Source organism: Anarhichas minor, unplaced genomic scaffold, assembly GCF_050575085.1.
Source record: "Anarhichas minor isolate MPS153535 unplaced genomic scaffold, ASM5057508v1 ptg000010l, whole genome shotgun sequence".
Lineage (NCBI taxonomy): Eukaryota > Metazoa > Chordata > Actinopteri > Perciformes > Anarhichadidae > Anarhichas > Anarhichas minor.
The window spans coordinates 9952782-9967007 of NW_027466456.1; the positions used below are offsets into that span (position 1 = coordinate 9952782).

The following is a 14226-nucleotide window of genomic DNA, read 5'->3' on the forward strand; positions in this document are numbered from 1 at the left end:
TCCAACAGATTCCACAACATGGGAGGCAGGGAATGAGTTTTATGAGACAGGAAAACCCTCTCTCTCTTTACCAGGGACTTTATATGCTGGGAGAAGTAGCAACTTTTGAGGATTTTTATGACAAGAAACCCCAAAGCTATGTTGGCATTTAAGAACAGATTCAAGAAAAAAAAAAAAGGGGGTTTCAGGCCTCTGACCCAAAAGGTTTCCCTTTAAACACTTTTTATAGAGGATTATGTTTGCAAATCCAAACTGGAAGCTGCATGTTATAGACACTTTCTTATCAGTTGAAAGGTAATGTCTTGCTCAAGGAAACCCAAACATTATTGCTAAACCTCTCAAACCAGTGGCCATCCTCTCACAGACCTAACGTCTCTCTCTTGTAGTCTGCTGCTGTAAATAAATAAAAACTCTGACAGTTAGAGTTCCAGACTGTCGGCCCAGCTGAGTTTTGTCATCACCCAGCCGTAGCGGTGGGGGAAAAAAAATAATGAGAGTATATATTGAGTTTCACATGGCAGTGAAAGCATACCGTGTGATAGTTGATCATCTCCTGCAGGCTCTCGGCAAATTTAGTGAGACTGGACTGTGGAGAGAAGAGGACAGAGGGAGAACGTCAACATATATTCTTATAACAACAACACACAAACAAAGTCAACGAATAAAGCAAGGCCTGTATTAAAACAAAATAAGATGCAATACTCTACACAGAAACTGTGGTCTTTTTGGAGACACAATAACACGCTGGGAAAGAATTATTTTGGCAAAGTTACTCCCTTCAAATGCATGCAGTGGCTGAACTTCAAACCCAAAGGAGAGGCATTGAGGGAAAGAGACAAAGGCAGAGGGGAAGTGCTTGCCTCGCAAAACTCATGTGAGAAAACAAAACATCTGACCTCGGCAAGACCCAGTGGACAGTGCAAGGTTTTTTTTATATTTAGATATAGTACGGTAATGTCATGAGAGGATGAAAACATGTTGCTCAAAAGAGACAAGAAGAAGGACGTGCATGCTAACAGAGAGGATCTCCAGTCCTCTTTATGACGGGAATAAGTCAGCCATGGCTTTACACGGTGCTGATTTTAACTATACGACTAGTTTTTATTTTACTATTATTAAACAACTTAAAATCATATTAAATAACTAACAATTGTAGAAAATGTCAGAAGAGGCTCGACTCCATAAAGGCCAAAAAGAAACGAAAAAAAACAAAAAACAATGAAATGGAAGTAATGTTGGTCGTTCTTTGTTTACCTCGATGACCTCATCTTTGGTGGACTGCTGGGCTAGCTCCCGGATCCCGGTCACAAACTGCTTGTTGGCTGCATTGTAGGCTTTGCCCGCATCTATCATCCCAATGCACAACTTCACCAACTAGAGAGAGAACGAGAACGAGGCAAACGCTTAGGGGTAAAAAAATAAGAGAGAGAAAAATGACGTAATGCAGCAATAGACAGAAGATGATAAAAACTTAAGTGAAGAGAAACTAGAAACCGCGCGGGTCATCTCATCAGGACATTCTCTCTAATTAACAACATTTGAAGCTTGCTGCTAAATATGGATTCAGAAGCTGTACATTTGCTGGAACGTGTTGCTGCAGAGCGAAGGGCCAACACTGATGCTCAGTCCGCTTCTTGGTAATTAGCAACAGGCACTTCCTCCCCCTCTGACTCATCGGGGGCAAAGATAATTCCAGGTTATGTAAACTGAACTCACAACAACTGCTGGCCGCTCTCCATCCACTCCTACACAGGAGATGACACAGAGCCTGAATGTGCCTCTGCAGCACAAGCAAACATGCTCATTTTAAGCAGTTTCCTAGATTACCGAGTTATTAATACATTAAAAAAAACTGATGGAATACAAAACTGACGTTGATATTTTGCAGCAAAACTCAAGTAAATTAGGGATTTGAATCAGAAATGAAATAAAACACAAACGACTCATTTGGTCATAAACTATATTAAACTAATCTAAATAATTTTGGATTCAGAATGTGGTATTTTATTTCTAAAACATAACAGATATTTCATATTTGAAAAACAAAAGAATTCAGTCTTAAACATATACCGTATTTTCCGCACTATAAGGCGCACTTAAAAGCCTTTAATTTTCTCAAAAAACGACAGTGCGCCTTGTAATCCGGAGCGCCTTATATATGGATCAATTGGTTAATTGGTTGATCCATACTGGTTGTACACGGCGCTCTGTCAAAATGTTTCAGTACGACTGGTAAACTACAAAGCCGCACCGCGGTAAACACCGGTACTGTGCTTACTCCTAGTCCAACACCACTTGTGTGTATAAAGACCCCAAAATGGCACCTTTCAAGAGACACGCTTACGACGCTATTCTATTCTATGCGCCTTATAATCCGGTGCGCCCTATATATAAAAACAGTTCTAAAATAGGCCATTCATTGAAGGTGCGCCTTATAATCCGGTGCGCTTTATAGTGCGGAAAATACGGTAACTGTATTGGTAGCAACGGCCAGAAGGTAAAAGGTGACTAACAGTGACCTGCTAACACCCCCCCCCCCCTCCCCCCACTCACACTCATCATCATAATCTGTGTTTCTTAAAGGATCTCCTTTACATAAGAGATGTATTGTGTCTTTCTTTTTGTCCGTCTGCCTCTAAAATATTCATACAGTTGAGACGTTTCTAAAACATTTCAACATCATGAAGGTTTGATTTACATTTTCCTCTTTTATGAGTTTGAATTCCAACCCAAACTGTAAGAACATCCGAAGCCTCGGCTAAAAGACAACAGCTAACTACTGTTACAGACTCCATTCTGTTAGGAAAACGCCCTTTTTATGAGCGGATATACTATTGGCTCAGTTCAAAGTCTGTTTACTTTTGGCAATATGGCAATATGTGTATGAACATGTCTGGCAGGTAGGACGCTCAAAGGAAAAGTTGAACTCTGGTGTCATTAGCCCCTTTCCACTCGACCCGGAGCACTAACACGTACACACTCAGACACACACACACACACACTATCACAGCCTTACGCACACAAAAACACCCACTCTCCAGCAGATCCTTCCTCTCGCAAGCAAGAGGGGAAGTGAGGCCGGGGCTGAGTCACAGAGGTGGGGTGAGGAGGAGGAGGAGGAGGAGGGTGGGACTCTGTGAGACTTGAAGTCCAGAAACAATGAACTGGGATCTTCCCAGCTCGAGGTCTCGCCCTCAGCTGGTCAACATACTCTCAGATCTGTGGGGGATCCACTGGGTTTGCTCTCAGGGCCGGACACAACTTCTGATTAAAACCAGTTTGTTCGTTTGGTTTATACATGTAGTCTAGTTAACTTCAGCAGAATAATCTGAACCAGCAACAAGAAACAATACGTTACTTAGAAAGTCTGACATAAAAGAAAGACGCTAAAATGTTGAGCAAATCAAACTATAGATGACAAACAAAAGTTCATCATCCGTACGGTCATACTATGTGTTAAAAATGCTGTTGCCAGAACAGATTCAGTCACCATTTTTATGATTTTGATGAATAAAATGTCATTGTTCACGAAAAAGATGAAGTGTTATAACCCGGCTCAAAGGCTGCAACATAAACGGGAGACCAGACGAGTTAAAAGTAATAAATAAGCACATTTATTCAAAGAATACATAAACTAAACTAAACAAACATGGAGAGTCAGCAATAAATAAATAATATATAAATGATAAAGTGAATTAATCAGGCACAGATGAACTGAGTCGGTCATGATGTTTAGGAATCATAGAAGCGCATACTGCACTACAGGGTGTTTCTTCATATACTTCACACACAGCCACACATTTCATAAAAGTGGAAGCGAGGTGCACAGAGTCTATATTAGAGTCTTATCTAAAGGCCGGGGGACATACTGGGGACGGTTCACACTCAGCGATGTTACTCACTTTGTCGAGCTTGGACTCCAACTCGCACACATCCCCCTCCACTTCCTCTATGGTCGCTCTGTGGGGAAAGAAAAAGAGAAAAGCGTTGGAAATCAAGTGTGACAATGACTCAACACTATCAACTTCACCGACACTGAGGGGCATTCATATGCTCGATGGTGGACGGAAGACAAAAGACACTGCAAGGGAACCCTCACGTAGAGGACATGAAGTCGCTCTGTTCCACTTTGGGTTACAGTCCTTGCTGCGTTATTACCATTTTCACATTCACTATTTGTCCTGCTGGTACACAGACCACAGACCACAGACCACAGACTCTATATTAGAGGCTGGTCGTATAGTCACCATGACATCATCCGTTGGTTTGTGGACTGCTGTTTTGAAGCCCCGGGTTTGACATTTGGCCGTCATCAGCTATGTTTTTGGTCGTCTGAATTTAGTTTTTTTGCAACCAGAAGCTGTTCGAGCCAAGTACAACCGAATACGGAATATGATTTTTTTTTTGTGCACCAAAACGGTTGCAATTAACTTTCATGAACTGTGAAAGGGTTAATGTTGTAAGATGCTTTATCCTCTATTTTACTCTAAATGGACCTTAATTTACTAAATGAACATCACGCTGCATTGAAGAAGACTTGCAATTGAGACCATAAACCCATGTTTACAATGCTTACTGAAGTAATAAATCCAGTGAGAAGTAGAGTCATTTTCTCATAGACTTCTACACAACCAGAGGAGTCGCCCCCTGCTTAACATTTGAAAGAATGCCAGTTCAAGGCACTTCGGCATTGACAACATCTGTACCATTTATATACAGGGGGTACTTCAAGTTAAATCGAACAGTTCAATTCCACCAAGAAGCCCATTTTCTACAATTACAGCCTCTGAAAACTACAAAACATGATACTATACACTTCCACGGTGTACTGACACGACCGTGCACAGAAACACACACACACACACCATTAGAGGCAGCCAAACTGAGAGCTGCCATTTTGGGTAATGCCACGGGGCTTTGAGTCGGGTCTGGCAATCTGCCCCTTAAACTGTGACAGAGCACAGCTCGGCTCTCCACGGGATCAACAGCCTACGAGTGAGCGAGCGCCACGACGGGGGAAGAAGAAGAAGCGATCGTCACAGGCTTTGGTGAATTAATCATTTTTGATAATAATCTATGCAGCTAAACGTGTTACCGTGTGACCTTCCTCCACCTTTCAGTGCTCAAGGAATATATAATATTCTGTGCCCCAATCAGACTCACATTTACAACAATCTAGCAGTAATAATCTACAGAAAGGGAAGTTTAAAACGAATTGGTTTTTAGGGTTATTATGCTGCATCGCTGGATATAGAATGTTAATTAACATTTAAATGTAAATGCCATTGTTTATATTTGAGGGAAAACACAAGATGTCATGCAGGACTGTGAGAGTGTGTGAGTGTGTGTGAGTGTGTGTGTGTGTCAGTATATAGCAAAGGGATTAACAGAGAGACCCGGCAGTAGCAGCGGGGGGCATTCCCCAAAACCCCTCCAGCTGTTTGTTCTTCCGTATGGTGTCACACTGACAGCTGCCAACATCTGGTCACCGTCAGGGGAAGAACAAGAGGCAGACTGAGCTAGCTCAACAAAATGTACTGGAATCAAGGATTCCTGTGTACATGTACAGAATCTCTCTTACTGTATAAGGGTTAGGGGTTCATCCAGCTGTATCATTTTCTTCATCTTTCAGTGCACACCGTCTGAGCTTGGGGCAACTTGGAGTTTGTTGTTTTTTCATGAAGAAGGTCGTAAAGTAAAGTACTGCTCCAGATCAGATAGGATCAGCTTTTGTCATATTAACATGTGTGCTTCATCAGCAAGTAACAAGGCTGTGCAGCCTTCAAACATCTGGATACCCTCCTTCTACAGAACATAACGGCTTCAAGTAAAGACTGAGCACAAGATAGAGGTCTCTACACTAAAAGGAAACACCAATATGTTCGATGAAACCAAGGTAAAGATCAGGCAGAATGCTGATGTTGGTGAAAAGCCAAGTATCCTTAAGTCCCTGACCAAGAATCTGAGCTCAAGCCCTGCTGCCTGGTGAATTGTTGGTTATCACGATTGACATGGATCCATTATGATGTTCACATGCTGGCTACGCTACCAGAAGAAGGGCAGAACGTGGTGTTGCAGCTAAGTGCAGGTTAAATAATCAGTAAAGCATGCACAGGACACCACTCACTCAGCGAGTTGAAACTAGGACATGCCAGAACCAAGCCTGCAGAAACAGACATGCTCAGTTCGGTCAAATATGTTTCACGCTGGTCCCTGAGGTGCTAAGCCTACACTGCATAAAGGATGCACCGTATGACAAAACTCATCTTGTGTACTCGGATTAATACATACCAACGTAAACTTGAACACCGTGCAATGGCATCAGTGTATTCAATGCATTATATCTTCTGTGCTTTATAATGCAACAAACCTGGTTTACAAGAAATGCTTGCAACATGTTCAACTGTACGTCAGCGAGCATCACTGTAGAGTTAGGACATTTTGTTAACCCAAACACAGGGGAATGAACTGAGAGCTTAAGTAGATACGGAGGAGCGAAAGGGGGTCAGAAGCAATAAAGAGCTTGCCTCTTTTAAAGAGACATTAATCCTGGTCACCAGCTAAAGAACATGGTCCAGGCCCTGTTTGCCTTTGTCAGTCGCTTCAGGCAAAGTCCATTTCTTTATAGAATCACCCAGATGAGGACTGGCTCTAGTGTCTAGTGTCTGAGGATTGTATAAAACTACATGCTGTAAGCAGATTTGTAAGATTTCAAATGTATGAATACTCTTTATTCTCTCAACAACACCTTTTGCTTTGTCTTTGATGAAAGCACTTGACCGTACTTCCTCAGGTAGAGCTGCTCAGAGACAAACAACAGCTCCCAGCTCTGAATGTGTGAAAGTGACTGAATGGAAGGCAGGATGGCCCGGAAGAGGTCAGGCACACTCAGCCACCTTTCCCCGGAGAATCAACCTCATGGTTTAGAAATCTTTGCCTTGGAAATCAGATCTCGATCCTGTGTCAGTCAGTCGCTCTCTGGCTTTCTGTGCGATCACGAGAACATGACCACGTCCTTCTAATCCCGTAACCTGAGCCTGCAGGGTGAACTTGTGAAAGTGCTGACGGAGGATAAGAACAGAAGGGGCCCCGGCACAACGAAAATCTGGGCCATTGCCTCACAGCTCTGAGCTCGGAGCGCGTGAGTGTGGATAATGAGCAGCAGAAGAAAGCTGGAGAGAACGGGACACACACAGGCTAGGAGTCTGGTAGGGTTGTGAGCGTCAGTGTGAAAAACGAATCGTCTGATTCGTCCCATTTGGGGTAATCACACAATTCATCTGAAATGTCTCTCCATCTATTTTGAAAAAGGTAAACACTGATGAAATTTCAAAGAATAGTGGCGGCGTTGCATGGCCTTCCTCCAGGACCGAACATAGAGCACGTGGGTCACTTTTCTTTATGGCTAGAGTACGTCAGTAGTTTATTATACCTAGCCTAGCTTTCAGGCATATGGCAGTTATGAGAACACCAAAGTACACAGATAACACCACGGCAACTGCATGTTGAACTGTGAACTACCCAAGAGCCCTGTGATCTGCTGCCCAGGTCTATGAACTATAACTCTCTTGGTATAAAATGTATTATGTCAATGCCGTTACCCAAAGACGTTTAAAACACATATGTGCATTTTAGTTTGAGAAGCATTGGCACTCTACCCACCAAGTGACACAGAGCTAAAGGGTCCTTCAGTCATTGCACAAGGAAGCACATATAAAAAGGAAATCACATCTCTTCAATCTCTTAATTCCAAATTCTCAAAGTATTATAATGAAGAGTGTAAACTACAGAATAGGGTTTAATGGTCAGCTCTAAGAGGAGTGCAACTAAATACTTATGGGAGAGGGTAATGGATGAGCAACATCATGGCAGGTTGTAAACATTACAAACTACATCTTTCTTTGAAAATGACCTCTTTGTTTTCTAGAAAATACAGACAAACGTCCACATTCTCAGTATAGTGATGCAGTGTTGTCTGCATCGTGGCGTCAATAGGCTTGCGTCTCTCAGCAGCACTCGTTGTGTGATAACGCACACAGGACGATGCAGGTATTCTGCTCTCAGTGCAGAGAGCTGCTGGCCAAACGTCTCGTATCTGATTTCTGCAAACTAAAATGAGGCGGCAGGACCAGACAACAGTCAGAACATGTCACATTAGGCTATACCTCTTATTTCAAATGTTTTGGATAGAGTTTTAGGGACCTGTTGATGTCCACCAACACTTTCAACTTGCGTGATCAAACTGTATTAAAGAAGTAAATGATTCGGAGTTAGTAGCTTTACGTTTTACTCATTCAGCACCAAAGAGAAATGATATCCACCACATGTGTTGACCTTTACAGCTGAGAGAGCAGGAAAGTAAAAAGGAAACAGCAACATGTGATTACTCGCTTCTTCACGAAATGGAACGATATAAATTAGGAAACTCAGACGTCCTGGTCTAAGTGCTGTTTGGGTGTGAGCCTGAGGTTAAATAAAGAGAGACCTCTGGTATGAATCACATGAAGAGAAGAGGAAGAAGAAAAAGCTTTCTGTGTAAACCACATCAGTGAGAAAGACGCCGACTCAGCGCCACTGAGGGAATGTTTGGGTCCTACTTCACTTTAAGTTGACCAAGATCACGCAAAGGGACACTGATCCACAACGTAAGCCAGACAGATGTGCACACGACTGTACGTCCAGAAGAGAAGCCAGCTTTGCATTAGATTGGTCCGGTGAATAAAATGTAACTTTGAATGTAATTATCCGTCAGTATTTGAATCGGTCACTCTGCCTTATTTACATTATTCAACATTCAACCTGGTAACCTATCAAGAGCTGAATCTAATCAGCTCTAGATGATGTATATAAAGTTTACATTATTGGGAAAACATCTCCATTAAATGTGTTATTTCAGAAGCGGGTGACTAAAAAGTGTCCCACTGCAACAACGACAAAGCCTTCGAACCTTTCGGTGCTGCTCGCCCTCCACATGTTACTGAGAGCTCTGACTAGCAACATCTTCTCTAAAAACAGAGACACCTAATTATTTTACAGTGATTCAGTGACCATGAACCAAAACAAATCGTGTGTGTGTGTGTGTGTGGCTGTTGGCAGCGGGCCAGCAGCACCGAGGTAGTTAAACAGGTTTGACGTTCACGCTGCACACACAGCAGAGACTTCTGGGGGCCGGTGGCACACACACACACCTGCACTTCAAAAGGCTTGAACTCTCCAAGGCCATCTGCTCTCTCCGCATATTTTCACTATCCTCAAAATTGGCAGATATGTGCTAATGCAGAGTTTCTGCACTCACTGGTCCGACTGAACATCAGTTTCCATCGTGCAACATCTGCATTTCTCTTCTTTGGTCTGAACCAAAAGATGAATCGATTCAATAACGAGCAGATTAACAGATAATGAACTTTTTTTTTGCTCCAGTCCCAAACTGAGTCATTTAGTGTTAAGTATCTGCCAACATAGAGCCTAATCCCATATTCATATTCTCCTACGTAATACAGCTCCAAATTCCACTGTAAGCTCAAAGCAGGCTTACTTTCAAAACGACTAGAACTAATCCAATTAAGACGTCTGAACTTCCCTTTGATGTTTTCTAATTATATTTCGTATAGCTTTGTGTCCAGTGGTGTTTTTTGCCATCTCTTCTTCCCTCTGTTACCTCTGCCTTCAACAATGTTTAATAGAAAGAAGATTACACATGGGGTCCGCTGTTTTGTTGTTTTATAATTTACATTCTTGTGTTTTCAATGAGGGAACGAATAAAGTTTATTCCACTGGGCTGAAATGACAGTGGTGGTAAACACTTTGAATCGGTCGCTGTGGATGGAAATGTGAAGAATGGGGTGAGCTTCAGTGCTGTGACGTAGATCCTGTAATTGTTAGACAGCGAGGGGGGGGGGGGTGTCCCGCTGTGGTAAAAACCCACCATTACACGCACACGCCTCAACATCAACAAGATGAGGTCATTACTTAAAGATAGACGGTTACAGAGAAGCATCCTCAGCCTTCCATATGTCTTACATAAGGAAACAGAAACTTTATCAAAAATTAAGAGCGGGAGAAACGACTTTCATTATTGTCATTTTCGATTCATCTACAGCATATTTTCTTAAATAATTGATTAATCGTTTAGCCTTCAAATGTCAGAAGTCGGTGTAAAAATAACCATTTCTAACCGTCTGTTTTATTCACTTTGCTGCCCCATACTTAATGAAACACAACTGTATCAAGCCCTACCAGTGCAGTCAGTCATGACATTTAATTAGCCATTAATGCCCTTTATTAATTAAAGGAAAACGAACCGCAGCTCAATTAAATCAGACTTCAACGAGCTGAGCGTGCTAACGAGCCTTCAGCTGGACTCCCACAGGAAGCTAATGAGGGACCAGAGCTCCTCTTCAGGCAGAAGGTTCTGTGTTACAGAAGAGTGACGGTTATCTGCCCGCTCTACAGCTGCCGGCCATGACTCAGAGGAAGCTGCAACCGGGGCGGTTCGACCGATGACTTCATACAATGGCCCTCCGCCGAGGTCAGAGTCAGCTAAACCAATCAGGAGCCAGCAATCATGTTCTCATGATTGAGAAGCGGGTGAGGAAGGTTGCTTTTTATTACAGAAATAAGCTCACTTTTAGTCAGTTCATGTCTACTAGGTATATATATATATATCCATCCTGCTCTTGCGATGTTTTATTTTCTAATCGCAAAAGTTAGCCTCCTTTGGGACCTTGCAGGATAAGAAATCTTATTAAATATGTAAACTATTTACTCATATACATGTGGGGGAAAGCCACGGCCCACTGAAGGGAATGTTCGACTCTCATAGTTGAAGAGGAGACAGAGTCTAATGTCGATTTTCAAGTGGAAAACTAGGCTACCAGGGTTTTACTGCCAAAAACACATCAGTTTTGCACTCGTGCGTCTCTCCTCCGGGCTGAAAGCAAGACAACTTCCAAACTAAAATGAAGATGAGAGCAAAAAAGATGTAGGGTGTGCCAAATTACCACTTGAAAAAACAACCCTCTCCACATTTGGGGGCTTCATATTCTCTGGCACAAAGTTGAAAGCAAAACACCAAAATGGCAACAGATGTTGAGCGAGTGAGAGGCGGCTCCACACACACTGGTGTATATATCCGTGTGTGGGGGGGGGGGGGGGGGGGGGGGGGGGGACACTGTGAAGATCAGTCCCAACGCGTCAGGATGAGCCCACAGTGGATTTACATTTAGGGAAATGTTGAGCGATGACTCTCGTAAAAGGACAAAGAGCACTAAAAATATAGATAGAGATGGAGCTAGCTGGACTCCTGGCTGCAGAGGATCATGGGAAATTTAACCATATTTTCCCCAACAGAACCTACATCTGTAAGCTGAAGTTATAGCAACTATGACATGTGTTTACTTCAGACAAACATTGTATGTTCCCCACATCAGAGCAGTTTCCTTTGCTTTGCTTTGCTGATAAACTGCACATCATTGACGCACACGACTTCTAACTGTCTGCAGTGTTGGTGACACACGTGGGATGTAAGTCACCACAGCGTTAGACCAGCCAGATTCAGGCAACACAGCTGACTGGGACGTTTCCCTTCATCCAAACCTCCGAATGTTAACATCTGTTCCTCGTTGTTGTTTTTTTTGGAGAGAGAGAGGATGTTGCAGCATTAGCGAAGGGGAGCTGTGGGAGGAAAGAGGCGCTTTCTCACATCTCTGGAAAACGCAGAGTGAGTGAGAAAGGAAGTGGAGAGCCAACAGAACATTTTCACAGCTTTTAAAGCTCGCGGGATTAAAAAAAAATAAGAAGAAGTTGTTGTGAGTGATGTTAGAAGCAACAGTGCTGCCAGGAATACATCACATGAACACACGAGAGCTCGCTTTACACTTTTAAGTGGACTCGGGCCATTATTCACTTCATGCAGATACTTAAAATGGAGGATGAGTTTAAAGATGTTCCACTTAATGTGGCTGGTGGGAGAAGAAGTGTAAGCCCGGTACTGCTTAAACCATCCATGAGGGGTCAATGCACTGAAAGGTTATTAACAAAGTCAGCGTTTTCAGCGAATATGCCAAAAACAAATGGTTTCATCTTCTTAAATGTGACATTTTACTGAATCTTCAACAATATGAATCTTAATTGTTTCGGGTTGTTGAGACTTTCACAATGTGTCAACTTGGGCTTTGGGAATCTGTTTTTCTACCATCTGCTGACATTTTATGGGCCAAACAATTAACCGACTAATTGAGATAATAACTGAAGGATGATGAAAATAATTGTTAGTTGCAGCGTATGTAGTTACAGTAGAGGGCTGGACGATAATTCAATATGATAATTTATGGTCTTTCAATATAATCGTGTCATAATTAAATCATATATCCAGATATTGTAATACTCAATTGCCTAAATTGGTGAAAGCAAGAACATGCTTACTCAAATTTCTCAGAAAATGTGCTCAAATACTTATATTAAATCAAACTATTATCACAGATTAACATCACTCTGTTTCTGTGTGGATGCATGTCAACAGATTCTGTGTATAGCTGCAAAATATTAACTTTTTTTTCACTGTAATTTCACTTAAATCCAGTTAAATAAGAAAGCATGGCACAGTGTGAAGTACTGCACACTCTCATACTGTATGCTTGACTTTTTAAACAATGCCAAATTAAGGTTAATGGCACAGACTGTGTCTTCCAGCATTCATTTTTAATATACATACATAATATACATAATTTATACACAATAAACCAGCACCAGCTTGCTCCTGCTCGTGTGTGCCTCACCGGTCAGTGAGTTTATGGCTCTCTGAGAGACACAAATAGAAAAAGAGGCATGCAGCAAACAGAGAGCTAGTTAATCATGATTAGCTTTAGTTAGCAGGCAGCTAAATTCACTGATACTTTCCTCTTGTGATGCATAAATCACCACTAACCAGGATTAAAGCGACCACTCACCTGAATCTTGGAGAGTCCTTCAAACATTCCTCGAAATCCACAGTGATCTTCATTGTGACCGCAGTGAGTAAAACCCGCAGACTCTCTTTGATTAAAGGCAGTAATCCAGGCTCAAGTGTTTCCGGTTAATTAGCTTGTTGTGCTAACGCTACTGTACCGCTGTCCGACCAGCTGGCTCCACTCTGTCACTGCTAGCCTCAGAGGCCAGCAGCTACGGTTACAAAGAGTCGTGGCAATGCAACCATAAACGACTGTGTGTGTGTGTGTGTGTTGAATGTAGAGTTGCTACAATAACAACAACAACAACAACAAAAAAGCGCAACAACGAAACTCTTCGAGGCAGCAGCGGTCAGTCCGGAGAGCAGAGACGTGTCGTCCGGTTGCTCAGGTCATAGCAGCCAGTGGGAGAGGATCTGTTCTTCCACGCAGAGACGACTGCCTCACTCACAGATCGTCTATGCTGGGGACAGATGGTTCACTATCCACAGCGCATGCGCTCGATTTCTGTGATCCTGTTCAGGAAAACGGGAATGGCTGTCGCTATCAGTATCCAGACATTGTACAAAATAATAATGAGAACAATGATAAAAAGGGGGAAACATACAGGACCAGCAAGTGCCTGTGGATTTCCACTCCTATTGTGCATTTTTTTATATTTAATTTTTTTTTTATTGTATATATTTTGCATTTTTATACTGAAATGTTTTATTTTTACTCTGTTACTTTGATTGCTTACCTGTATCATAATGCTGCTGTAGCGAACAAATGTCCCCTTGCGGGATTAATAAAGTGTCTATCTATCTGTCTGTCTGTCTGTCTCTCTGTCTGTCTATTGAATAGGAGCTACATCTTCCAGAGTTTATCAGAAGAGCCCTGTAACATAAATCTGTTTTCTTTCCAATTCAAGGAAATAAAAACAAATCCTGTAATCCATTGCTAGCAAAGTGTCAACACAATAATGATAATAATAAAGACGCAAACTAAACCAGAGTGATGCCTCTGTGTGTTTCTGCACGATCTTTGTGTCAGTGGACGGCCTCCTCCTCTCTTACTCCACCGTACTTTACACTGAAGATTAAATAACTCCTCACCTACAAATTATTCACACACTAAACACTTTAACAAGACGAATAGGTAAAACACGACATTTTATTCAAGTCTCTCGTCCACTTGCGTTAAAACGCTGTTTTGCAGTTGACTGAAACACTAGAACGTGCTTTCATTCTCATCTTTAAACCCACTCAACACCAAACATGTAGGATAATCCCTGCTAACACAG

The 14226-nt window shown here is 42.2% G+C and overlaps 1 protein-coding gene across 1 annotated transcript in view; it reads right to left on the reverse strand.

The window, feature by feature from the left end:
• LOC142946652 (arf-GAP with coiled-coil, ANK repeat and PH domain-containing protein 2-like) overlaps positions 1-13387 on the reverse strand; it is a 40820-nt gene extending 27433 nt beyond the window's left edge. Inside the window, exons 1-4 of the mRNA XM_076088100.1 lie at positions 12948-13387; positions 3903-3960; positions 1255-1374; positions 533-586 (exon numbers count right to left, since the gene is read on the reverse strand). Of these exons, the coding sequence (XP_075944215.1) occupies positions 533-586; positions 1255-1374; positions 3903-3960; positions 12948-13000 (285 nt within the window). The 5' untranslated portion in view covers positions 13001-13387. The remainder of the gene's footprint in view (positions 1-532; positions 587-1254; positions 1375-3902; positions 3961-12947) is intronic.
• Positions 13388-14226: the final 839 nt, after the last annotated feature.